This window comes from Gymnogyps californianus, chromosome 24 (assembly GCF_018139145.2).
Source record: "Gymnogyps californianus isolate 813 chromosome 24, ASM1813914v2, whole genome shotgun sequence".
NCBI lineage: Eukaryota > Metazoa > Chordata > Aves > Accipitriformes > Cathartidae > Gymnogyps > Gymnogyps californianus.
In genome coordinates, this window is record NC_059494.1 from 329,835 (window position 1) to 353,912 (window position 24,078).

At 61.1% G+C, this 24,078-nt stretch overlaps 2 protein-coding genes across 2 annotated transcripts; one reads left to right on the forward strand and one right to left on the reverse strand.

Moving 5' to 3' along the window:
• Positions 1-2,777: 2,777 nt before the first annotated feature.
• Positions 2,778-8,722, reverse strand: SHC2 (SHC adaptor protein 2). Its single transcript, XM_050910453.1, has 13 exons — positions 8,201-8,722; positions 7,369-7,439; positions 6,920-6,980; positions 6,602-6,721; positions 6,430-6,483; positions 6,160-6,211; positions 5,860-5,986; positions 5,526-5,706; positions 5,384-5,441; positions 5,124-5,288; positions 4,341-4,642; positions 4,034-4,171; positions 2,778-3,058 (listed from the first exon to the last, which is right to left on the reverse strand). The coding sequence occupies exons 1-12, from the start codon at positions 8,720-8,722 to the stop codon at positions 4,043-4,045; spliced, it is 1,842 nt and encodes a 613-aa protein (XP_050766410.1). The 3' UTR covers positions 2,778-3,058; positions 4,034-4,042.
• Positions 8,723-13,762: 5,040 nt separating this feature from the next.
• Positions 13,763-24,030, forward strand: LOC127025461 (hippocampus abundant transcript 1 protein-like). Its single transcript, XM_050910464.1, has 12 exons — positions 13,763-13,898; positions 16,718-16,813; positions 18,069-18,131; positions 19,266-19,393; positions 19,844-19,958; positions 20,522-20,740; positions 21,483-21,596; positions 22,071-22,142; positions 22,558-22,670; positions 22,841-22,938; positions 23,493-23,659; positions 23,748-24,030. Exons 1-12 carry the CDS (start codon positions 13,815-13,817, stop codon positions 23,955-23,957), a joined length of 1,479 nt encoding a protein of 492 aa, XP_050766421.1. The 5' UTR covers positions 13,763-13,814; the 3' UTR covers positions 23,958-24,030.
• Positions 24,031-24,078: the final 48 nt, after the last annotated feature.

Sequence of the window (24,078 nt, forward strand, 5' to 3'; positions counted from 1 at the left end):
CAGTGAAGGGACAACAGGAGAGACCCCACGCTCACAGCAGGAGCTGGCACGGGTGTTCGCATCTCCAGCACCTCGGGGACATGGGCTGTGCCGGGGGCATCCCTGCCCGGCAGCGCAGGCAGGGGCCGCAGCCAGCCCTGCTGCCAGCATGGGGCTGCCAGAGACCAGTGCTTGCCTGCAGCACTCCGCTGCCACAGCCACTGGGTGCGGCGGGAGCTGCCGGACCTGAAACAGAAACAGGCAGAGAACAAACACTCGCAGGGCCAGCAGAAAACAAGGTTTCCAGGGTCTCCAAAATGGGCTCTGGACCCTCGCTTGGCACCCAGCAGCGTGGAGCTGGGAGGGGTGCCTTTCCTCGCCGGCCTCCCCCACATCCAGGGCTCTCCCTGGCAGCACAGGATGCCAGGAGGGGACAACTCTCAGGACTCCAGAGCCGCCTCCCCAGGCAGCGTGACAGGGAGCCGGACAAGGGCTGGGTGAGATGGACAGGGGTCCCTCGTGCCGGGCTGGAGGCTGCCAGAGGCGCCTGGCAAGGCCTGGGCATGGCACCGTGGGCGAGCGACGCCGGGCTGGGGACGCTGGCAGGGCTGGGGACACTGCCAGGGCTGGGGAGGCGGCTGGTGGAGCCAGCAGTGTGCTACCACCTGCGGGAAGCTGGGAAGGTGTCGTGGTTTAACCCCAGCCGGCAGCTAAGCACCATGCAGCCGCTTGCTCACTCCCCCCCCCGGTGGGATGGGGGAGAGAATCAGGAAAAAAAAAAACCTCGTGAGCTGAGATAAAGACAGTTTAATAGGACAGAAAGGAATGAAAAACAATGATAATGATAATAATAATATGACAATAGTAATACTAAAAGAATTAAACTATACAAAGCAAGTGGTGCACAATGCAATTGCTCACCACTCGTTGACCGATGCCCAGTTAGTTCCCGAGCTGCGATCCACCCGTCCCAGCCAACTCGCCCAGTTTATATACTGGGCATGATGTCATATGGTATGGAATAGCTCTTTGGCCAGTTTGGGTCAGCTGTCCTGATGGTGTCCCCTCCCAGCTTCTTGTGCCCCTCCAGCCTTCTTGCTGGCTGGGCATGAGAAGCTGAAAAATCCTTGACTTAGTGTAAACACTACTTAGCAACAACTAAAAACACCAGTGTGTTATCAACATTATTTTCCTACTAAATCCAAAACACAGCACTATACCAGCTACTAGGAAGAAAATTAACTCTGTCCTCGCTGAAACCAGGACAGGAGAGAGCCCTGCGAGGGGAAGGGGCTGGCGCCAGGACCCCGGGATCCCGGGCACGGGCTGAGCCCCCGCTGCAGCCCCTCCGGGGCAGGAGTGTTGCACACATTTCTTACCCAGCTGGTTAGTTATTTCCATGAAACTTGCTGCGAGCCAGTGTCAGAGACTCTTGAGGAGGGTCCGCAAGCCCCTGCACAGCAGCCCTACAATCCAGGGCTTGGGGGGGGGGGGGGGCAGAGCCCCCTGCACCCCACGGCCGTTGGCACCGCACACCAGCCTCAACCAAAGTGGTTAAACCCCCAAAACAAATACCCCACCAGCGCTTCAGGCACCTCACGGCAGCATCCCCGGGGCCGAGGGGCCACGGCAGAGCCAGCAGCAGCCGGGGAAAGGCGTGGGCTTGTTCTCCGGCAGCGAGAAAAGAAAGTCCAGGCTCTCGCTGCCTTTTCCTGCCTCTGCTATTGAGGGAACGGCGCAATTATCTTTGCGGACGCATTACTACACGACAAAAAATAGCAGCTGAGACGGAAGCGCTGCGTCCCTGTAGGTATTCAACTATCAATGGAAAATTACGCATGCATTAGTGGGCTTTATTTAGGGGCTTATTTTATTCATTGACTCAGCTAGCACCCAGCAGCCCCGTCCCAGGAGCGGCCGTCCCCAGCGAGGTGCAGAGGGTGCCAGGGTGACCCCGCTCCCCGAGGCGGGTGCTGGCAGCACAGCAGCCGCACCGGGCACATGGGGCAGAGCCAGGACATGCCGACAGCACCCACCTGGGGCAGGACCCTGGAGCCGGCCAGTGCCGGGGCTGGTGCCCACCCGGTGCACGTGCTGGGGGGTTCGCAGCCCAGCCACGCTGTCGGCTTGGAAAGCCTCCCGCTGCCAGGCTCCAGCAGCACTGGGGCAGCCTTCTCCTGCCTCCGCCGATTCCAGCCAAGCGCCTTTTCTACCTGCTGGCCACGCGGCACAGCCGGGAGCCGCGGCCAGGCCCACCGCAGGGCTCTCGCTCCGCTGGCCGCCATGTTCATTAACGGGTGACAACTCGGCTCTGGGCTGCTCGGTGCCAGCGCGGCTGCGGCAGGAGCCAGACGAGGCCTCGCCAGGAGGCTGGCAGGCGGGCGGCCACATCCTGCCACGGGCAGAGGTGGGAGGTGAGCCTGCAGGCAGCAGGAGCAGGCAGGGCAGGGAGACACCGGGTGCGAGGAGGAGATGCCGTGCAGGACCAGCGCCCCGGGGCCAAGCCCTGGGTGCTGCAGCCCCCTCCGGAGCTGGGGGGACAGGGGGTGATCCACGTGCAGAAGGGTGACAGGGTGACCCAGGGGGCAGAGACAAGTGTGACCGGCCAGGACGTGGCAGGCTGCCACCGCCAACATGGGACCGGCCAGGAGCTGGTGGTGATGGAAATGCTGTCCCGGCCCCCTCTGCATTCCTGGCCCCCTCGAGCCCCTGGGCGCAGGAGCTGGCAGCAGCACGCCATCCCAGCACCATGCTCAGGGGCGGCACGAACAACCCGGGCACCTTGCTCATTTCCAGGTTTAATTAGAAACGTATTCCAAACCACAAACCCGCACCAAGCGCCAGACACGCTGGAGAAGGGGCCGTGTATACCATAAAAACCTGCCGAAGCCCCGAGCCGGCCGGGGGGGGTCCCCGGGGGCCGTGGGACACCTCTCCTCCCGGCAGCCCCGGCTTTGCAAGCCAGTGCTGGTAGCTTGCCCCCGCCCTGCGCCTTCCCTGCAGCAGCTTCGTCCTGGCCCCAGCCTGGGGAGAGCTGTGGGGGCTTGGTGCCACCGGGAGCCTCGCATGGCAGCCACTCCTGGGGAGAATCCAGCTGGAAATGTGGGATCGACAGGGACATCCAGCAGCACCGGCCTCCAAGAGACATATGTGCCCAGCCCCACGGGCAGAGCCACACCGGGGGCTACAGCCCCCACTGATAGAGGACCCCATAAGGGCACCCCCCAAATGTCCTGGCAGAGGGGGGACCGAGGCAGGGAGGTGGGTCCTGAGCAGCAGCGCTGGGCAAGAGGCACAGCTCTGCGGGCAAGGGGCTGGTCCCGCGGCTGCCCCTCACATACCTATGCACGCACGCACACACATACACACACATACGCGCACACACGCATGCACACGCCAAGCCTGCTCGCCCCATCCCACCCTGGGAGCCCCAGGACGAGGCTCCTGGCACCAGCCCCGACTCAGTTTTGTCCGTCATCGTCCAGAGACCAATTCCTTGTGCCGGGATGGAGCCGGCCCGGGGGGCAGCAGCGGTGGGCAGCGGGCACTGGCAGTACCAGCGGCTGGGTGCACACAGCCCCGGACAGGCAGGGCCCCTGGGCAGGACGGGGACAGGGCAGCCCCACAGCGATGCCCACCCAGGCCCCCTCCCATTGCTGAGGCGAGGGGGGGGCAGCCCCGGGCAGGAGCAGGCAGTGCTGCCCGAGCCGGGTTCGGGCTCCGTCCCTCTTGGTGAGACTGCGCACCGGCTCCCACCCCGGCAGCATTTCACCTGCACGCGTGGAATAAACGTCTGTGTCTCCGGCTGGGCAAGGGGCCCCATGCGGACAATGGAGGGGAGGCAGCGTGGATGGGGTGGGGGGGCCCTTCGGGGCCAGGGACTGCGAGGCCCCGCTGGGGAGGGGGATGGGGAGCCTGACCCTGGGCGGGGGGGGGGCTTTGCCTCCCCCAGAGGCCAGGCACAACCGGAGAAGGGGAGTGCAGAGGGGCCCTGGCTTTGCCCCAGGGCTGGGGTGAGTCCGGTGCCAGGGGAGTGGATCGGGGGCTCACATACCCCCCAGCATCACTGCTTCCTCCGGACAACCTGGCGGAGGTGCAGCTCGCTCTCCGCGGCCACGATGGGCTGCTCGTTCTGCCGGTGGTGGCTGATGAGGTGGCTGATGCTCTCAAACAGCACATCCTTGGTCCTCACCTGGGGGCCGGGGGGCACAGCGGTCCTGAACCCAGGAGAGCCGCCTCCCGCACAGGTTCCCCATGCAAGCCCTGGCGCCTGCCCACCCCTGCAGCCCGTGTCCTCCAGCATCCCTTCCCGCCCCGCCCTCACCCCCGTCCCCCATCGCCCACCCGCGCCCTGCCCTTACCACTCCCTCTGGATCCACCAGCAGCAGGTGCTTGGGCTGCCCGCCGTGCATGCCGGTCAGCACGTACTGCCCCGGGTTCGTCAGGCTATCCCGCACCAGGAAGTCCCCGTCCATCTGCAGGAGCCTCTCGGCGTCCCGCCGGCTCATCTTCCCGTGGTACCACGGCTCCCGCCTGAGCTGCTCCTCCGTGGGGGCGATGGGGGCCTTCCGCGTGGGGGGGCTCGGCCACTGGTCCTCGATGGGGGGGCTGGTGCTGCCCCCCGCAATGCACTCGTGGAGCTTCAGGGCATCCTCGAACGGCCCTGCGGGAGCCAGGGGATGCAGGGCATCACCCCTCAGGGCACGAAGCAGGGCTGGGGTGCGGCGGGGACAGGGCCAGGCCAAGTGGTGGCAGCAGGACCCGGGGTTATGGCCAGACCCACCTCCGGGCCGGATCCCGCTGCGCCACGGCCGCCCCGGGGCATGACGCTGTGCCTACGCCCAGGCACGGAGGGGACGGTGCCCCCCTGCCCCGGCATGGCTGCCCCCTCCACGGGGCCAGGCAGGGCGGGCAGATGGGGTGCCCACCCGCAGCCCTGCCCCGAGCACGGCCCTGCTGCCCCGGCGAGGGCGGGCAAGGACGGGCCCCGACTCATGGCCCCCAGCGCTCAGCACGGCACTGCTCTGGGCTCAGCCAGCGCTGGCACAGCCGGGGCTGCGGCACGCAGCTGGGCAGCCCGCCGGCACGGCTTGGCCCCTCTGCAGCAGGTTCTGCGCCAGACACCTCCCAGCGTGGTGGCTTACTCATATCAAAGAGGTCCTTTTTGGGGCTCTCCTCCGGCGCCCCACGAGCCGCCGCCTCCGGCTCCCAGGCGTCCAGGCTCTGCGTGTTCACGTACATGTGCTCCTCGTAGTCCCGCGGCCCCAGGGCATGGCCGTCCGCCTGCAGGTACCCGTCGCAGGGCTGGCCTGCCAGGACCGGGCATCACCACCGGCCCAGGCGGGGCAGAGCCGCGGGGACCCCCGCTCACGGTTCCCAGGGTCCCCCCTGCAGCGGTACCCACCCTGGCTCTCCAGGTCCCAGGGCTGGCTGCTCTGGTCTCGCCTGGCTGCAAACCCGCTCTGGGGAGAGGAGACAGCGAGGGCGTCGGGGGGGACCTGCCTGGGACCCCCGCGGCAGGGTCGGCAGCGGCCCCAGGGGCTCACCTGGCTGGGGGGGCCGGAGCCGGAGGGCTGAGTGCGGACGTGGCCCAGGATTGAGCCATGCCGGAGCCGGGAGTCGATCAGCCCCCCCGGGGGTGGCTCCTTCCCCGGGATGCTGTTGTAGTAATCGTGCTCGGCTGCCTCTTCGTCCTCCCCCCAGGCCGACTCCTCCGCACCCAGCACCCTGCAGCAGGGATGGGTGAGCTGGGGACACCCTGCCCAGCTCAGACCCCTCCCCACGCCCGGCAAGGACGGGAGCTCCCAGAGCGACCCCCAGCCAGGGGACGTGCCCAGGACAGGGGGTGCGGGGCTCCAGCGGGGCCCCCCGCCCCCCTACCTGTCTGGGGGTACCACCACCTTGGGGGGGCTGTGCAGGTACTGCTTGAAGCGCAGCTCGAAGGCCTGTCCCACCGTGCTGATGACGCTCTGCGCCAGCCCCTCGCAGCATTCCAGGATGTGGCAGGCTGCAGACAGATGGACAGACGGCTCGAGCGTTTCCCCCGTGCTCCCATCACCCCTCCGGGACCACCCTGAGCCGCCCCTCGTGCCCCCCACGAGGGATCCCCTCCTCCAGCCTTCATCCCCCAGCGCATCCCTCCTCTTCCACAGAGCTCCTGGGCGCGGGGGCCAGCGTCACCTCTCTGGTTGATGGGGTCCTTGGCGACGTAGGCGACGTAGTCTGTGGTGTCCTGGGGGCACAGGGGGAGCTCAGGGCCTGCGTCCCGCTGCCGTGCAGGGAGCAGGGCTGGGGAGGACGGGGCAAGGGGATGGGCTCGGCCCCGGCCCCAGGTCCTGCCCCAGGACCAGGCTGCCCCGCGGTTCGGCTCAGCCGTAGGACGGGCAGCCCCTGTCCCCGCTGCCCCTGAGGGACTGCAGCCAGGGGAGGGCTGAGGCGCGTGTGCCTCACCGTGTCCCCGCCGGAGGCGAAGGAGATGGATTGCATGTGGTGGTTGGCGATGATCTGTGGGGGGGACATGGCCCGCGGGGGGGTTAGCGTGGGGGCCGCCAGCCCCCCGGTTCGCGGAGGGAAGCAGAGGGCTGGGAGTTGGCGGGGCTGCGTCCCCGGGGACGGTTCTCACCTGGCGCGTGGTGGGGATCATGAGGTTCAGCCCATCAATGGAGATGTTGACAGCGATGCTCATGCCAGCGAAGCGGAGGTTGCTCTTGCCCAGGATGGAGGAGAGGGCTTTGTTGGGAGCCTGATGGGGGGAGAGAACCATGGGGCGATGCAGCCCACCAGGACCAGGCTTCCTGGGGTAAAAGAGGCAAAGAAGGGTGCCCCAAGAGACCCCAGGCTCTGTCCCGCGAACCGGGCAGGCACCCCCAGCACCCTGTCCCGCAGCCCCAGCTCGCCCCAGGAAGGAGCCCAAGGAGGGACGGGCTGGGTGGAAACTCACCTTCTTCTTCCAGATGCCCTTCACGCCTGGCACCGCCTCGTACAGTCTGTTGATGGCTTCCCTGCAAGCCACAGCCCCCAGACGGGTTACTGCTGCAGACCCCCAGCCCCTTCCCAGCTGCCTCCCCCCCCGCGGCTCGGCGGGGTCTGGGGGCATCAGCCCCCGCAGCCCCGGGCGCCGCAGCCTCCCCGCAGCGCTGCCCCACGTCACGGCCCGCAGTACGTAATCCTGGCCGGGGCCACCTCCCTTCTCCTCTTTCCACCCATTGATCCGTGGCAGTGCCCTTCGTCCGCGTCCCTGCGTGCAGGGTGGATCCCGTGGGGCAGGGCCCCCCCAGACCCTGGCCCTGTGTGTCCCCCCCCCAGGGCCCTGGGAAGGGGGAGCACCCAGGGCTGCCGGGGGCTCTGGGTGACATTGGGGTGCAGGAGAGTGGGACCGCGGGGCCGTACCTGGTGACCTGCGTCCGGGTGTTGAAGTCGAGGGACCTCATGGAGCGCAGCACCTCGATGCACCCCATGTACTGCGGGAGGGACACGGTCAGAGCAGCCTTCTCCGGCCGCCACCACCAGCCCAGGGCAGGCGATGGAGAGGAGAGGAGGGGAGGAGCCGGGTGTCAGCGAGAAGGGCCCCTGCCATGCCAGCTCCAGGGATCACACGGCACCCTTTCACCCCCACCCCAAAATGCCCCATCGCACGCCCAGACCCTGCGCTGAGACCCGACAAACTCATCTCTGCCCTGCGGCTTGTGACACCCTCATAGGGACTGACCGCTGCTGGGTCCCGAGGCTGCTTCCCCGGCCCAGAAAGCCCCCCGGCCCCCATCCCGTCCCAAGCCAGTTCGGGAGGCCGTGCCGTCCCCGCCAGGATCTGCCAGACAATGCGGGCAGCGTAACGGGGCCGGGCTGCCCATGATGGGGCGAAGGGGCCGCGGGCTGCGTGTGCCGGGGGTGGCTGCCCCGGACACCCTCCAGGCCGGACCCCCACCACGTCCCCTCAGCCGCGGTCACGGCACCGCTCGGGACCGTGGGCTCCTGCGACGCCCGTCCCACGGCAGCTCCCGCGGGAGCGTGGGGATGCGGCCGCAGCCCTCCCTCGGCGGCAGAGCCTGCCCTGGGGCAGCCGGGGAGGGGGACGGGACGGGACGGGACCCGAGCCGGGGGCTCTGCCCGCAGCCGTCGGGAGGAGCGGACAGACCCGCCGAGCCCCGGACACGCGTGGGGCCGGGGGCTTCGCGCCCTCCCGCGCCGGGGCGGGCCGGGCTCGGGCTCCGGCGCGACTTACCCGGACGATGTAGGAGACGCCGGGCCCCAGCACCCGCTCGTCGGGGTGCAGCCAGCCCTGCGCCGGCTTGCGGATGAAGCTGCCCTTGCGGCTCCACTCCTCCCCGCCCGGCCGGGCCGCCTCCGCCCGTGCCGCCCGCCCCGCCGCCCCCGCCGCCCCCCGCGGCCGCCCGCCGCCCGGCACCGAGCAGGGCGCGGCGCAGAGCGGCTCGCAGGCGCCCAGCACGGCGGCCAGCGCCGAGGGGGCCCCCGCCGCCGCGCCGCCGCCCGCCCGGGCCGGCGCGGAGAGCTCCCGGCCGGCGCCGGCGCCGGCGGGGCCGCGGCCGAGGAAGCCGGCGGGGCCGGGGAACTTCCACTGCGGCATCCGCGGCAGCAGCGCGCAGAAGGTGGTGCCGGGCTCGGGCTCCTCGCCCGCCGCGGGGCAGGGCCCGGGGGTGCCGGCGGCGGGCGCGGGGGCCGGCGACGGCATGGGGGCGGTCAGCGGCTCGTCGCGGAAGCGGTCATACTTGGGCTCCGGGAGCATGCCCGGGGCCGCGCTCCGCTCCGCCGCTGCCGCTCCGCCGCTGCTGCTGCCGCCGCCGCGCCGGCTCCCGCCCCCCGCCCGCTCCCCCGGGGCCGCGCCGCGCTGATGTCATGGTGCGAGCGCTCCGCCGCCCGCCCCGGCCGCCGGCGCATCCCCCGCCCCCCCCCCCCCCCCCCGCCGTTCTGCACCCGCGGCCGCCCCAGCGTCTCCCCGCCGCCGGCGCATCCCCCGCCCCCGGCCGCCCCAGCATCCCGCGGCCGCCCCGCACCCCCCAGCATCCCGCGGCCGCCCCAGCCGCCCTGTGCCCCCCAGGCTGCGCTGCTCCCCCCGCGTCACCAGCGGGGGCTGCGGGGAGGCGGCAGTGGGAGCCCCAAAAGGGCAGGCGCGGTCCCGGCATTCGGGGACAGCGGGGGGACGCGGCCGGCCGGGCTGTTCCCTGCACAGCCCCGGGGCGCCGGTGCCGGACGGCAGCCCTCCGGGCGCGGCTCTGCGGACCCCGCCGCACCCGCGTGCCCCCGCACACACAGCCCACGGGGACGGAGCCACTCGCGCTCTGCCCTGCGCCCTGGTCCAAACCCGCTCGCCACGGCCCACGGCTGAGCCGGACCCCCCGGGGCTCGCACCGGCCCTGCGGGTTCCCAGCTCGACCGCAGGCGTTGCGGGGTTAACGGGCTGGGGGGGGCAGTGGAGCAGGGGAGGGCCGCTGCCTTCCCCCGGGGAGCCATGAGGCTGATGCACAGGCTGTTCCTCGCTCAGGCTTTGCAATTAGCTGGAGTGGCAAGCGGGCAGCTTCTGGAAGGGGCCAGCAGCCCCTGGCCGCTGCCCTCACCCGCAACGGGGACATTTTCTGCTCTTTCCACACCTTCATCACCGGGAAGCGCTTGCAGGGAGCCCGGGGCTGGCTGGGAGGTGGGGGGGTGGGAGGCTTTGCCAGGCTTCCCTGCACAACGGGGCTGCCCTCTTTCTGTGCTTCCCAGCCCTTGTTGACTCTGATTCCCTCTGCCTCCAAAGCCAGGTCTGGCTCCCACTTGTTTATATCTGTCTGGAGGGCTCAGGCAGTAAAAAGCACAATCATTTTCTTGCTTCTCTGCCAGTATCTGCAGCAGCAGGGGGGAAAAAAAAAAAACCAACCTTAAAGGGACTTTCTGACCTCGATGAGTAACTCGCCCTTCCTCCAGCCCTGGGGCTGCTGCTTTTTTTCCGGTGGTTCAAAGGACTCAGACCTCCTGTCGAGCCCAGCACCAACCCACAGCATCCCGCTCACTGCAGGGCTCAGAGAGGGGCTGGGCTGTGCGCGTCCCCCCCGGTGCGAGATGGGCGCTGGGCTGGCGCAGGCAGAGCCAGGGACTCCCGTTGGGGTTTCCTGCCGGTGCCCCGGGGCGGCGGGAACCGAGCTCAGGCAGAGGGTGCGAGTCCCGTCCCTGCGAGGCGATGGGGCGATGCTCCGGCACGACTCACACCAGCTGCCCAGCGCGGCCCTGGCAGAGCCCGGGACCAAGCCCGAAGCCGCCGCTTCCTTTCGAGTTCACCCTCTGCCCTGGCGTTTCCAGGGCTTTGCCGCAGATGCCGACCCCCCTGCCCCAGCCTGGCTCCAGGCTGGCTGGGTGCAGAGGGGCGAGGGGGCCCACAGCCGAAACCCACCCCCTGGCCCAGAGTGCGGCCCGCAGCTGCTCCGCCATGCTGGTGCCCCGAGGACCCCCGCCTTTCCCCAGCCCTGCATCCCCTCCATCGCCAAAGCGCGGTGCCGGCATCACGGGCTCTTTGCAGAGCAGATGCACTTGGCTCCAGCTTCCCGAGGAGCCTCCCTGACCGGGTGGAAACCGCCCCGCTCCCCTGCCTGCGGAGCCGATGCTGCTGCGGCCGCACAGCCGGGCGGGAGCTCTCCCCCCACGCCAACCGGCACAAACAAAACCGGAGCCTCCCCGGAGGCCAGCCGTGCCCTGGGCAACACGCGGCCGCCTTTGTCTTGCCTTCTCCTCGCTGTCTCCTGCTCCCTGGCAGGTGATGGGGTGAAAGCCAGTAATTGCTCTAAGTGCGATCAATAAATCAAGGTAATAGAATTACATTTGCTGTTGCCATATTAGGAACCGCTTCTCTGCTCTCTCCTCTCTCCGCCCTCCTTGGTTTTGTTTTTAAACCACTGCAGAGCACTGGAATGAGTTGGGCTCCTCCGTGCTCTCGAGGTGGCTCCGGCGGGGACTTGGGTCCCTGCCTGGTGTGGGCAGCTCTGGGTGCACGTTCCCGGGGCCTGGGGGTCGGTGCGAGGGAAGGCGCCGGGTCCTCGTGGCAGTCACGGGCATTTTACCCCGTGCCACATGCAGAGTGCTCTGGGGAACACGGGCACCCCACGGCACGGGGACGGGACCGGGCACCCCGCGGCGTGGGGACGGGAGCAAAGCCGGGCACAGAGCAGCAGCCCCCACCGGCCCCGTGCCCACGGCAGCAGCGCATTTGCCTGCAGCCCCGGGGAGATGGAGCTGCTCCCCTCTCCCGCACAAGTCCCTGGTGGCCGGGGGATTGTTTTCATCTCATTTGGAGCCGGTCTCAGGCTCTGGAGAGTTAGCTTCACGTCAAGGGCTTTTCCCTGGCTGCTTTTAATCATTGCTTTAAGGAAAGCCGCTGTGAATAAAGGTTGGATCGCAGCCTCGGGTGCTCCGTGGGCAGGGGGGAGCCCCGCAGCATCTCATCGCCCCACCGCTCTGTGGGGCAGCATCCTGCCCCACTGGGAGATCCCTCCAGGCTCTCCCGGTCACCGCCGTGTGTGCACGCTGCTCGGTGGCCCCGCAAACCCACAGGCCCAGAGATGCTGCTGGGGTGGCCAACTTGGGGGGGGGACACACGAGCAGGGGTGGCTCCCGACTTGCATAACTTTTCTAAACCGTGCCTAATTCATCTCCTTACACCTCTGGCACTGCATTAGGGGAATCAACATCAAGTGCTCTCCAATCCGTGAAGGATTAATTAGGAGAGGAGCACACGTGCACACACAGCCAAGCACGCGAGCAACTCGCCGGCAGTGCCGAGGCGGGTGCTGCTCTCCCACCGCAGCACCGGCAGCCACACCGCAGCCCCCCGGCAGTGCCGAGCCCCTCCAGCCCCTGACCTGGCTGCCCCCTCCCCATCTCCCCTTGGCGCCAGGCTCAGGGAAAGGGCCGGCATCCTCCCAGGAAGGCGCTCGGCTGTAACTACCCCGACTGAAGCCAGCCAAGACGCCGGCGCCGAGAGGGGCTTGCCAAGACGCGGGGCTGTGGCAGCCAAGACGCGGGGCTGCGGCAGTGCAAGGACAACCCTTCGGCAGCCTCCTGTGCCACCAGACCCCGGGGTGGCCGTGGGTCCCTGTCCAACCTTCCGGCCCCCGGCCCGGCTCCTGCTCCAGCCAGGAGGTGCCTGCAGGCACGCCAGCGCCGTGGCTGGGAGAGCCGGCGGCAGAGCAGCCCTGCCCTTCACCGTCCCTCCGCTGGAGCGCCTGCGGCGACTGCGAGCCTGGCAGAAATAAACCCTATGGGGAAGGGGGAGAGAGACGGCAGCTCTGTCCCGAGACAGAGGCGGTTGGGTGGGAGAGCACGGGTGAAGCAGGGGATTGACACAAGCTTGGTTTGATTCCAGATTCATTGTGGAAACCAGAAGAAACGTTAAGCTTTTGAAGGCCAGGCAACAGGAGGGCTCAGTCAGGTTGTAGCAAGAGGGAAACTTTGGGCAGGAAAGCGGGGGCGAGCGGTGGTGACAGGCCTTAGCGGCGCCCGCCGTCGCCGAACCAGCCCCAGCAGCTGCGCGATTCACCGCAGGCGCTGCAGGACACGGAGACCACGCCGATGCCGAGCAGGAAAAAACCGGACAGACGGAGGTCACCCGTTACTGCCGGTTTAGTCGTTGCAGGCAGGGAGCAGGACCCCGGCCCCCGCGCTGCACGGGCACAGAGCAGTGCCCGCAGCCGCCCGCCCCTCGGAACACGGCAAGCCGGAGCTCTACCGCAGGGTCCCTCGGGCAGCAACCCGGAGCCTCTCCGGTGCCCGGCCTCCTCCACCCCGGGGTACCCGAGAGAGGGGGTGCTTCGGCCGGGTGGGCCGCTTCCCCGGTCCCTCCAGCTCCGCGAGCCCTGCAGCGTGACCACCCGAGGGCAGGGGCTCCGCGGGGGCGCGGGACGGAGACGCCGCCACCGCCGCGGCGTGCCCGGCCCGGCCGAGCTCAGCGCTCGGTAAAACCTCGCTCCCCGCAGAGCGCCGACGCCCCGAGGCCGACCGCCCGGCAAAGGCGGCGCTGACACCGGGCAGGCGGCGTGCACCCCCCCGAGCCGCACCCCGGGGCCGCTCCAGCTCCGCCGGCCCGCGGCCGGCCAGCCGCGGCCCCGGGGCAAACAAGCCCCTGGGCTGCGACCGACGTCCCCAGGTGGGGCGGGGCCGCTCCGCTCCCCCCGGAGCCTCCGGTGTCAGCCCATCTGACCCGGGGCAGGTCAGGTGTCGTTAATGCGGGGACGGGGCGGCAGCCGCTCTGCCCCGCGGCGGCGCCCGCTCCTCACGGCGGCCCCGGGGCGGGCGGCGGGGGAGGACCGGCGCGTCCCGGCATGCCCCGCGCAGCGGCGGACCGGCGAGAGGCCCCGCCCGCCACGTCCCATCGTGCCTTGCGCCGCCCTCGGCAGGTGCCGTGACGTCAGTAGCACCGCCCTCCCAGCCCGGCGGAAGAGGCCGCGCGGCGCCGCTCGCCCACCCCCCCCCGCCCCTCTCAGCCAGTCAAAGACCAGCTCGGCCGACCAGGAAGAGGCGGAGCAGCCAATAGAGCGCGAGGGAGCGGCGCACGGCGGCGAGGAACAGGGCGCCGGAAGTGCCCGTCAGCGCCGTCGTCCGGGCGACGGGGGCGGGGCGGGCCGCGGGGCGGGGCCTGCGGGCGGGCCGCCCTCCGCCGCCGCCAGCCGGGCCGCCGCCCTCGCCCCGCGGCGCCGCCCCCGCGCCCGGCAGCCCCGGGCCCGGCGCTCCCCCGCCCGGTGCGGGTCCGGGTCCGGGCCCGGGCTCGGGCTCGGGCTCGGCGCGGCGCGGCCCGCCGCAGGGAGGATGGGGCAGCCGCGGAGGCCGGCGAACGGCAGCGGCCCGGCGGCGCCATGACCGGCGAGAAGAAGAAGAAGAAGCGGCTCAACCGCAGCGTCCTGCTGGCCAAGAAGATCGTCATCCGCGACGGGGCCGGCGTGAGCGCGGGGGGCCGCGGGGGGCCGGGGAGGCCTGAGGGGCCGCGGAGGCCTGAGGGGGCCGCTGGAGCGTGAGGCGCGGTGTGAGGGGCCGGGGGCTAACGGGAGGCTGCGCGGCGCGGCGGGCCGGGCCGGGCCGGGCCGGAGCGCGGGGGCCGGGGCCGGGCTCCGTGCTGGCGGGCTGAGGGCCAGCGGGAAGCTGGGCCGGGGCTGGCGGCCGCAGCGTGGGCAGCGGCGTGGGGGCCGCGGGAGCGGGGCGAGCGGGTGCGTGGCTGCGGAGCGGGGCCTCCGGGGCCCGGACTGGGCGGGAGCGTGGGGCGTGAGGGGGCCGGCGGAGGGGCGCGGCCGCCGGTGTGGGGTCCTGGGGCCGGCGGTGCCGGCGTCCGGTGGGAGCGGGGGCACAGGGAGCTGAGGTCTCACCCCGAGAGCGGTGCCGCCCCGCGGGCTGCCCTCCTCTCGTCCCCTCCCCGGGCGGCCGAGCCGCCGTGCCAGGCGCTGGAGCGGTGCCTCGGGTGCACCGGGAGCTCCGGTGCCTGCTGGCAGCCCCGCTGCCTTGGGGCTGCCCGGAGGGTGGAAGAGTGCGGGCCTGCCCTCGTTCGGGGCTGCGAGGCTGTCGTCCTCCGGACAGGCTGCTTGATCCGCTTCCCTGCTTCACCGGGTGCCGGTGTGCACGAGCCCGGAGGTGCCAGCGCTGACGCCCAGCACTCGCTTTGAGGGTGACAGACTGCCTGCACATCTGTCTGAAACGCGTACCTCTTTTGAGGGGAGCTCTTTGCTGTGGGAGACGAGCAGCGCTGCAGGGGCTCCAGATAGCGCGGGCGACAGCCTCAGCCTGTACAAAGACAGCTTTGGAGTGGGCGCACCTGAGCTTAAGATGGTTGCAAGCTCGTTCCCTCTGGGCTTGCTCTCTTGAGAGAAGGTAGTTCTGGTCGTGAGGCGCCGCCCTGCCCTGTGGGCTCCTAGTATCTTTTTGCATATTTTTACTTTTTTTCTGTAGCATCTTTATATTTTGCAGTAGCAGCCGTGCATCCTCGAGAGGAGCGGTTCAGTGGGGTGACCGCGTACTCCGAAGGAGATCGGCTATCCTAAATTGTTTAAGGACTCTAATGCAGTAAGATGGTTGATAAGTGGAAGGAGTGACGTTAAGCTGTGAACAGATTAGATCCGGACCTACTCCGTGAAGAGAGATCGGCTGTTAATTTTGTTGCAGTCATGTGGTAGAAATGTTCAACTGCTTGAGAGGGTAAAGAGGGATGATGAAGGGAAGAGGAGAGGGCTGCTCTGTGGAGCAAGGTGGGTGATGATAGCTGTACTCTTAATTACTGGCTTCGTGCCGCCTTGGGGCTTCTCCCTCTGCTGCCAAACATTATCTCGTTTGTGTGCAATAAAACTGACTTCTTTTAATGACCGTGTCCCCCTCGGGTAGGGTGACTCTCGTGTTGATGCTGCTGATTTGTTTTTTAAGCAGACTTCGCCTGTCTGCAGGAGACAGTTTTAATAGAGTCTGCAAACATAAACAACGTTTCAGCAGAATAATGTCTCTTGCTGCCTTCTCTCATATTTCAAATAACTTACAGCTGTATTAGTCATCCGAAATGCAGTATTGTTCTGTCAAAACCTGGGAGGATGTGACTGGGTAAAAGATTGCTCTTCACGTGCCGAGTTTCTTGAATTCCTGTCCCTGAGAATCTGTCAGTAGTGAATGCTGGAGGCAGGATACTGATACAGATACCTCTTTGGTCTGGTCCATTACATGATTTGTATCTCAGGAGCACAGTGTGGAAATGTTAGTCAGCTGTGAGGAAAGGAATACAAAAGTCCATTCTCTTAGCCTAGAAGAAATGCCCGTGGATTTGAGGTTTCTCATACCAAATCCAATATCCCTTTGGATGTGAGATTTGTGCAGCTGATGGAAGTTTTTTTTAAATTCTGGATGCTCTTCAAGCCGCTGGAAGCTGTCTAAATTGCTGGGATTGCAGACATTTCAGGTGGTTTTATTAATAATGTATCAGGGCTAGACTACGCTTCTTGGTGACTTCAGATCATGTGGTTTGCTAATATAAGAAATGGGTTCCTGTGGAACAGCACAGTGTGCTACTAAATGTTTGGCCTGTGCGGTTCCCTGATGTAATTCAGTTGAAACTTGTGTGCTTTCCTCCCGTTCCCTGCGATTTGTTTTCCTTGTGAGCTTGTGACTTTGCAGGTGTGTCCTGCGTGGCAGGAGAAAACCTCCTGGGCTAGCAGCTGGGATTTGGCACTTGGAAAAGTGACAGAACAAATGCTGCCCTGAAAGCGCCATGAGAAATCTTTACGGAAAGAAAGATCAGCAAGACCTTGAGGTGTGGGGGTTTTTTAACAGCTGATGTAAGGACTGTGCCTTTCCCACCGTGCTGGGTAGATGGAGTTGGTGCTGGGGAGTAAAATTGCCTTCCCAAACTCCCAAAGTCTTCTCTGTGTGTTGCACATACTGCTGTCAAAATACGCAGAGAATTGAGGTGTTTCATTTCCAAGTCCTTAAGACGAGGACTGAAAGGATGATAAGTTTGGTCATGTTTAGAGAAAGCATCAAAGAGAAAGGTATCAAAGATATTAGTTCTTGGATAAAAAAATTGAAAACAGTCAGCTTTGTAGGAGAGGCACGCGTTGGTAGACCCCAGACGGAGAGATGCTGCAGCATGAGCTCACTGCACTAGACAGCACTGAATCACCTCGGGAATGGCTTCGGTCAGAGTTGACGTTTCAGCGTCCAACCACACGTCTCAAGTCTATCGCGGATCAGGATACGCGTGTTTTGTTACTTACGGAACTCTGTCTTGCAGCGACAGGGGATTGGAGAGCCCAGCGTGTACCACGCCGTGGTGGTTATTTTCCTGGAGTTCTTTGCCTGGGGGCTGCTGACCACGCCGATGCTAACGGTGAGTAAGTCTCCCTGGGAAGAATACTGGCTCTTGTAGACTAGAGTTCACCTTGGGTTGGCGAGGGTAAAGATCTTAACATAGGGCTTTGGAGTATAGGAAGTAGAAACCAAGATGCAGTGGTTTGTACCTGAAAAAGCTGGAGCTGTAGTAATTTTTTATGGAGTTGGGCAATTATTTTCTTAATTATTGTAGCTTAACTTGGAGCAAAGCATGAGTTAGATTTTTGAAAGCTTTTGGAGGATTTCAAGAAAGCAGGAGTGAAAGACCTGACCTGAAATTACTAGAATTTACTGGTAGTTTACTGTCAGTTATTGCTTTTTTTTCCTAGATATTTAAAAAAAAAGCGCACCTGGAAGCTTAATGAAAGAAAGTTGAGCAAAGCTTTGACTTTTTATCCGAAGACTGCACCTTTTACCCTGCACTGACTTATTCAGGGATAAAAGATTTTTGTTGAACTACCACCATCATTGTCTGGGGTGTCAAAGCACAGGGACAATTTCCTGGCAGTTACTTGCTACACCAAGTCATGCTCCTTCAGGAGAGCCCACCAGTAACTCATTCAGGACTTGACTGAGTTATGATTAACACAGGCAGCAAAGGCAACTTCACAATAAAGTTAAGTGCAGAGGGATAGCTTTATTAAAGAAAATCTCGTCTTGGATATTTGCCTTTAGTTAAGGAGCTGTAAACTTCTGATTTGGCAACTTCAGGAAGAATTCTCAGCTTTTTAAATTCATTTTCTGGTGGTGGTATGCCAGCCCACATTGAAGTCTAATGTGCCATGCATATTTTTGACCTGATCTCTGATATCTAGGTAACTGTGCAAAAGGAGTCTTTGTTTATGCAAAGGCATTTAGAAATACAGTATTAGCTTAGTAGTATAAAACGCAAATCGAACATATAGACAGTACAAAAGGGGGAGAGAACAACAGAAAAGTTATGTGGTCACATGCAGTAAAAACAGAGGGAAACCAGATGGTGCAGGGATGGAGAAAGGCATGTTTCAGATTATCTTAGCCTTGCCCAAGCGTGCTGGAATAATTTATAGACCCGGGAAGTATTAAAGAAAGTGGCTGCCCGTGTTGGAGAGGAGAGGTAGAGCTCCTCACATAGGTACAGCAGTGGCGTTGTCGGTAGTGTATTTCCCATTTTCCCTGTTTTGTGCTCTTCCAGGCATCTAGCTGTCCGATGCTTACGGAAATTTTGCAAAAGGTGCTACCTCTGGGGTTTCGTTTTTGTTTTTTTTTCCTAGGTGTTACACCAGACTTTTCCTCAGCATACATTCTTGATGAATGGCCTGATTCATGGAGTCAAGGTAAGGAATATTCCTTCCAGGCTTTCATTTGAATCTGCGATCAGTGCAAGAAGTGGCAAGCCATTATAATCTGTGTCATTTGCTGATGTCAACCAGTATTTGATGGATAAATGTTCATATTTCAGTTTGGGGTGCAAACCCCAAACCTAATGCAAAATGAAGAATTGACAGAGCATAGACATCGGGTAGCTTGTGTAGTTAATTTTACTGAGCAGTATTAACAACGTGCTGCTTGTCAGCGTGGGCTTGGGGCTATAAAAGCTGTGTGTTTCAGCTGATAATATTCTGATCAGCATGAGATCAGCCCTGTATCCATACTATGGAGCGTAACAAAATAAAAAAATCAATGACATCTGAATTTATCAGTAATAGAAGTTGAAACTAAGCAGGCCTCAGTGGGCTGTCCCCAGACAGAAGGTGGGGAGTATGCTGTGGCACGGTAAGTGGGTGCAGTGAGTGGACTAGACCAGCATTCCCAGAGCAGAATTGGAGGCAGCTATAGCGAACAAGCAGTAGCCATGTGTTCTGGCTCGGGAATGTGGCAAACCAGATCGTTAGGCCCTGGCTCTGGCAAGAGGATCTCAGAAAATGGCCCCAGAGAGGTTTGCTTCAATGTGAGTTGGGCACTCCCATATACACTTAAGGGCTCTTCCCTGCCTGTCTCGGGTTTGAAAGATGTTGAAAGGCATTGAACAATTTTATTTGTGCTTAATGGCCTTGGCATCTCCTCGGGTCTGTCTTGTCTCCGTCTAGAAGAGAAAGCTTTCCCTAGAACTGCAGCAGATGTTAATGGGATGGAGCTGTGCCAGCATCTTTTTAGGTACTGGCAGGGCAACTCCCTGCTGCACAGGCGTGCCTGGGAAGGCCACAGCTGCAGGCCGAGCAGTTGCAGAGGACGGGAGGTAATTGGGGTGTGTAGCAGCGCCTAGCTGGTTGAGGATTTTTTTTTTTTCTCCCTAAAAGGATGCGAGCGGTTTAACAAACTGTTCTGTTTTGGTAATATTGCCTGCTTGTATAGGAATGGATTGTCTCCTCGTATTTTTATCTTGAGATGATGTTGTCAAAAGCTCTTGCTATCGACAATCAGAATTTGACTGAGGGATTTCTCTCTGTCATCTTGTCTCTCTTTCTTAGGGTCTGCTTTCTTTTCTAAGTGCCCCACTGATTGGTGCTCTCTCTGATGTCTGGGGCAGGAAATCCTTCCTCCTCCTCACTGTCTTCTTCACGTGTGCGCCAATTCCCCTTATGAAGATCAGTCCATGGTGAGTTTACTCTTGTTATAACCGAGGGGTTCTGAGGAGAGGAATGCGTGCGAGACTGAACGATGGGGGACTTGCGGTGTTGCATTTGAGGATGAGATGGAAGAGTCCATCCAGTGGAGAAGGATGCTCAGCCTAGAGACTGAGTTACTTGTTTGGTTCTACCGGAGAGTTCAGCGTCAGGAAGAAAGAGTCTGTCTTTCCTCTCCTGGTGCCCATTCTCCTGGCAGGTGCGTTATCACTATTAGGGTATGTTGCTGTTTCCTTCCTGTGTAGAGAAAATAAGTGGTAAAACTCCATGGCCACAAGACTGAAGCTCGATGTTCCTGAGTGCTTTCTGGTGCAATGAAGTAGGATAGACTGAAGGAAGAATAAGGCAGAGGTTCTAATTCAGCAGCTGTGGACTACCGTGTGGTTGCTCTCTAACTCTGCCTTTGGCAATGCCTGTTTCAGGTGGTATTTTGCTGTCATTTCCATGTCTGGAGTCTTTGCTGTCACCTTTTCTGTGATTTTTGCCTACGTTGCTGATATCACACAGGAGCATGAACGCAGCACGGCGTATGGCCTGGTAAGGAGCTGAATAACTGGCTTGTCTCTTGAAAGAAATAGTTGGGGCTTTGCAGGTAGGAGACGTATAAAATTAGGGTGGGAGACTTATTGACAAGCCTGAGGACGGTGTCAGTGAAAAGATGATATCTGCTGCACTAATAATACAGTCTCCCTGTTCTTCTGTTTGTGATTTAGCACCGAGGGAGAGGGCTAATTTCTATGTGATCTGAATACCGGCTGTATTCTTGCTTAGCCTTTAAACCAGCCTGGTCTGTGAGCTTCTTTGCACCAGGAAAGGGGGCAGGCTGTGATGCTGGCATGCATACAAGTAGCCTGTGATCGAGCCCTTTCTATAGGGTTACCGGAAGTATTGTATATGAATTGTTAGGATAGCTTTAATTTCCCTTTGCTAGAACTTAGCCTAGATTGCAGCAAGAGAATGTGTCATCTCTCTGTCTGCAGGAGTCCCTGTTCACCTGGATTATCTCCATCAAAGATGGCAAAACTAGTCCCCTTGGGTTACTCTGGAGGAGAAAATAGGCTCTAGGAAGAAGAGGCTGTATTAATGTTTTATGCTTCCAGGTGTCAGCCACGTTTGCTGCTAGTCTGGTCACAAGCCCAGCGATTGGTGCATACCTTTCCCAAGCCTACGGCGATACGTTGGTGGTTGTGCTAGCTTCAGGTGTTGCTTTGCTGGATATTGGTTTCATCCTGCTGGCTGTGCCAGAGTCTCTGCCAGAAGAGATGCGCCCGGTCTCTTGGGGAGCTCCAATCTCTTGGGAACAAGCAGACCCATTCGCTGTGAGTAATCTTGCTGCTGTTTTTCTGCATGCTGATATGCTTATATTTGCTTTAGTTCTGCTAATTTCTGTCAAAAGGAAGATGCATTCCACAAAAGGCAAAGGATGCAAGGCTCAGATTAACCCCGTTGAAGGTACAGTGTTCAACTGATGGCAGACTGCACGTATCTAAAGCTGTCTAGCAGCTTCTAACCCATTTCATATAGCTACAAAACATCTAAAAGCAGCTCCAGATGTCCTGAAGCAAGAGCATCTCTTGGTGGAAACGTGCCAGTTGTTGGAATACAAATTCCATTACTTAGCAATAGTACTGTGTCAGGAGAAGTCTTTTGTGTTCCTGGCTTCTTGGGACCTTTGCTGATGATGACGATTTTTGCACAGTTTCACCTCACCTTTGCTTGCTAGGAAGATTATTTTGGCTGTCTGAGGAAAAAACAATTCTGATCAAAAGCACTTGACTATAAGTCTGAGAAACGGAAAGGTAAAAATTCCTCATTCTAGGGTGTAAGTCGATGCAGTTGTACACCTGGTCTGGTGGGTTGTGGCAGTGTTCGCATCTTCCTCTGAAATGCTGGTCTGGTTTCATTCAAGCATTCACTTCTTGGATATAAGATGGTGACTTACACACTTGGTTTTGCTGTCTCTGTACCTGGAGAATATTTAAGGATAATGCAAAATTATCATTAAAATTATCTCCTTTTTTTTTTAAATTTTTTTTCATTCCCCACCTCCCTTCCCTACAGTCCTTGCGGAAAGTGGGTCAGGATTCTACAGTGCTGCTCATCTGTATCACCGTCTTTCTCTCCTACCTTCCTGAAGCCGGCCAGTACTCCAGCTTTTTCCTGTACCTGCGACAGGTCAGCCTCTTGTGATGAGGGAAGGCTCTGAATGCAGGAAATCCCAGCCTAGAAATATTATCTTAGTTGCATGTCCTGAGGAAGCTATTCTTGGCCAATAGCTTAGTAAAGTTGAAGCTATAAGAAATAGTGACTTGTTCCAGCTTTCCTAAAAAGCATGGGAGCCTGGCGACCACTCTGTAGGCATTGCCAGGACCCTTGCTTGGCTTCTTGCCGGTGGTCTGCCTGTCCATCCTGTCCATGCCACTTTCAGGCATTTAAGGTGAGCCCAGTGATTTAAAGCTGTTTCTTCAGCCAGAGGAAAATCTTCCATTTTATTCCTGTGGCAGCAGGGAGGTTAGTGGAAGGTACGGTTGGTTAATGTTTAAGTACCTGATAAGCAATGTCAGTAAACATTAGTGACACTGATGGAGTGGCTTTTCTCGTATGGTACAAATCTCGTGGCTGAAAAGGTCCTCTTTGGTGTTTTCACAGGTCATTGGTTTTTCCTCGGAGACTGTGGCAGCCTTCATTGGTGTAGTTGGAATTCTCTCTATACTGGCTCAGGTGAGAAGCAATTTCTGTCTTGGCTGTAGCAGTCTGGTTATAAGAATGTCCAAAATTTCTGGTAATCGGGGCTGGTGAGTTGTCAGAATCCCTGTGGCCACACAGACGTCATCGGACCCATGCATGGCTACCTGCGGTCCCTCTTTCTTACCTTTTGAATGTAGCTGTTTGTTGAATAACAAACTGTGATAAACTGTGGGGTGGCCCCGTGTTACTCTGTAAAACTCCATAGCTTGTGCTCTGATTGCCAGGGGCAGGGACGTGCTGGTTTCTAACGACGTTACGAGAGCAGAGGAGTGCATGTGCGTGATAGCCAGCCTCACAGCAGCACGAGTTCCCTCGGATTCTCCTCTTGTCTTCCAGTGCTGTCCTCTTTCTTTGCGCTTACTTTGAAAGCACCTGTTTTTCTTTCCAGACAGTAGTGTTGGGAATTCTCATGCGTTCGATAGGAAATAAAAACACCATCCTGTTGGGACTGGGCTTCCAGATCCTGCAGCTTGCCTGGTACGGCTTCGGATCACAGCCTTGGTAAGAGTTTGCCCACGTTGGTGTCCTGGCGTTGGCAGGTTTCTCCCTCCGTGGTGGCTCTGCGGCAGCTCCCTGTCCCCCGGCAGCGGGAGGTGCTGCCCTGCCGCCGGGCTAGTCTGCGGCTGGCCCTCGGCAGCCTGCCTCCTCACTGCTCCCTCTTTCTCTCCGAGGATGATGTGGGCAGCAGGAGCTGTGGCTGCCATGTCTAGCATCACCTTCCCAGCCATCAGTGCCATGGTGTCTAGGAACGCGGACCCCGACCAACAGGGTGAGTCGCCTGGGGATTTGTCCAACCCAGCAGGCGCTTGAGCTGACGCACGTTCGGATTCTCAGCATTGGTGGTGGAGGGGAGGGCAGGAACTTCGGTGCCAACTGTGCAGTGTCGCTTTATTCTTAGCGGTATTGACACTCTTGCCTTTGGCCGTAGCTGATGCTTTGGGAGGGAATTCTTAAATGATGCACGTAGGTGTTCAGTGTTGCCTCTGAGGTAGAGAGGAGACTGCTGCTTAATCATTTGCCTGCTTCGTAGTTCAACCCTGAGTCCTCGGTCATGGCTGCCTTAAATTCCAGTTCAGCTGGAAATTGGTGCTTGATGTGCCCATGCTCATTTTATTCTCCGAAGTAGCAAGCCCAGCATTACTGATTTTTGTAAAACCTGATACTGAGTGAAGCTAATCACCAGCTAACCACTGCATCTGTAGAGTGCATGTCAATCTGGATCTGAGTGTTTGATCCTGTCTTTAAATATGTAAGCATCCTTGAATAAAACAAGTTTCTTCAGAAAGCTGTAAGCCTGTCTTCCTTTCCTCGCTCTGTCCCCAGGTGTGGTGCAGGGGATGATCACTGGAATTCGGGGTCTGTGTAATGGTCTGGGGCCGGCGCTCTATGGCTTCGTCTTCTATCTCTTCCATGTGGAGTTGAATGAAATGGCTGAGGTGGAAACTTTGGGTAAGGCCTCCAAACCCAACATGGCCAACCCTACAGATGAGGTAACCTGTTCAGCTTTGTCATTCCGTTTGCTGGGCTGCTTCTGTCCTTGCACTTGAGCATTAATTGTTCCTCTGTTTCTCCCTACAGAGCAGCATTATCCCAGGGCCTCCGTTCCTGTTCGGGGCTTGTTCTGTCCTGCTGTCGCTCCTGGTGGCCTTGTTCATTCCAGAACACAACCTTGCGCTGAGATCAGGCAGCCACAAGAAGCACAGTAACGGAGCCCAGACCCACACCCACAGCCCGCAGGCCGGAGGGTCGGATGGCAAGGAGCCCCTGCTCGAGGACAGCAGCGTATGAGGTTGGGAGAGAAGGACCTGGCTTGCGTCTCAACTCCAAATCAAGGATGGACTTAGCCAGTGGGAGTTCGGGGAGAGAGGGTGGGGGGAGAGAAGAAATGAGGGAACCGACTGTACCCCTA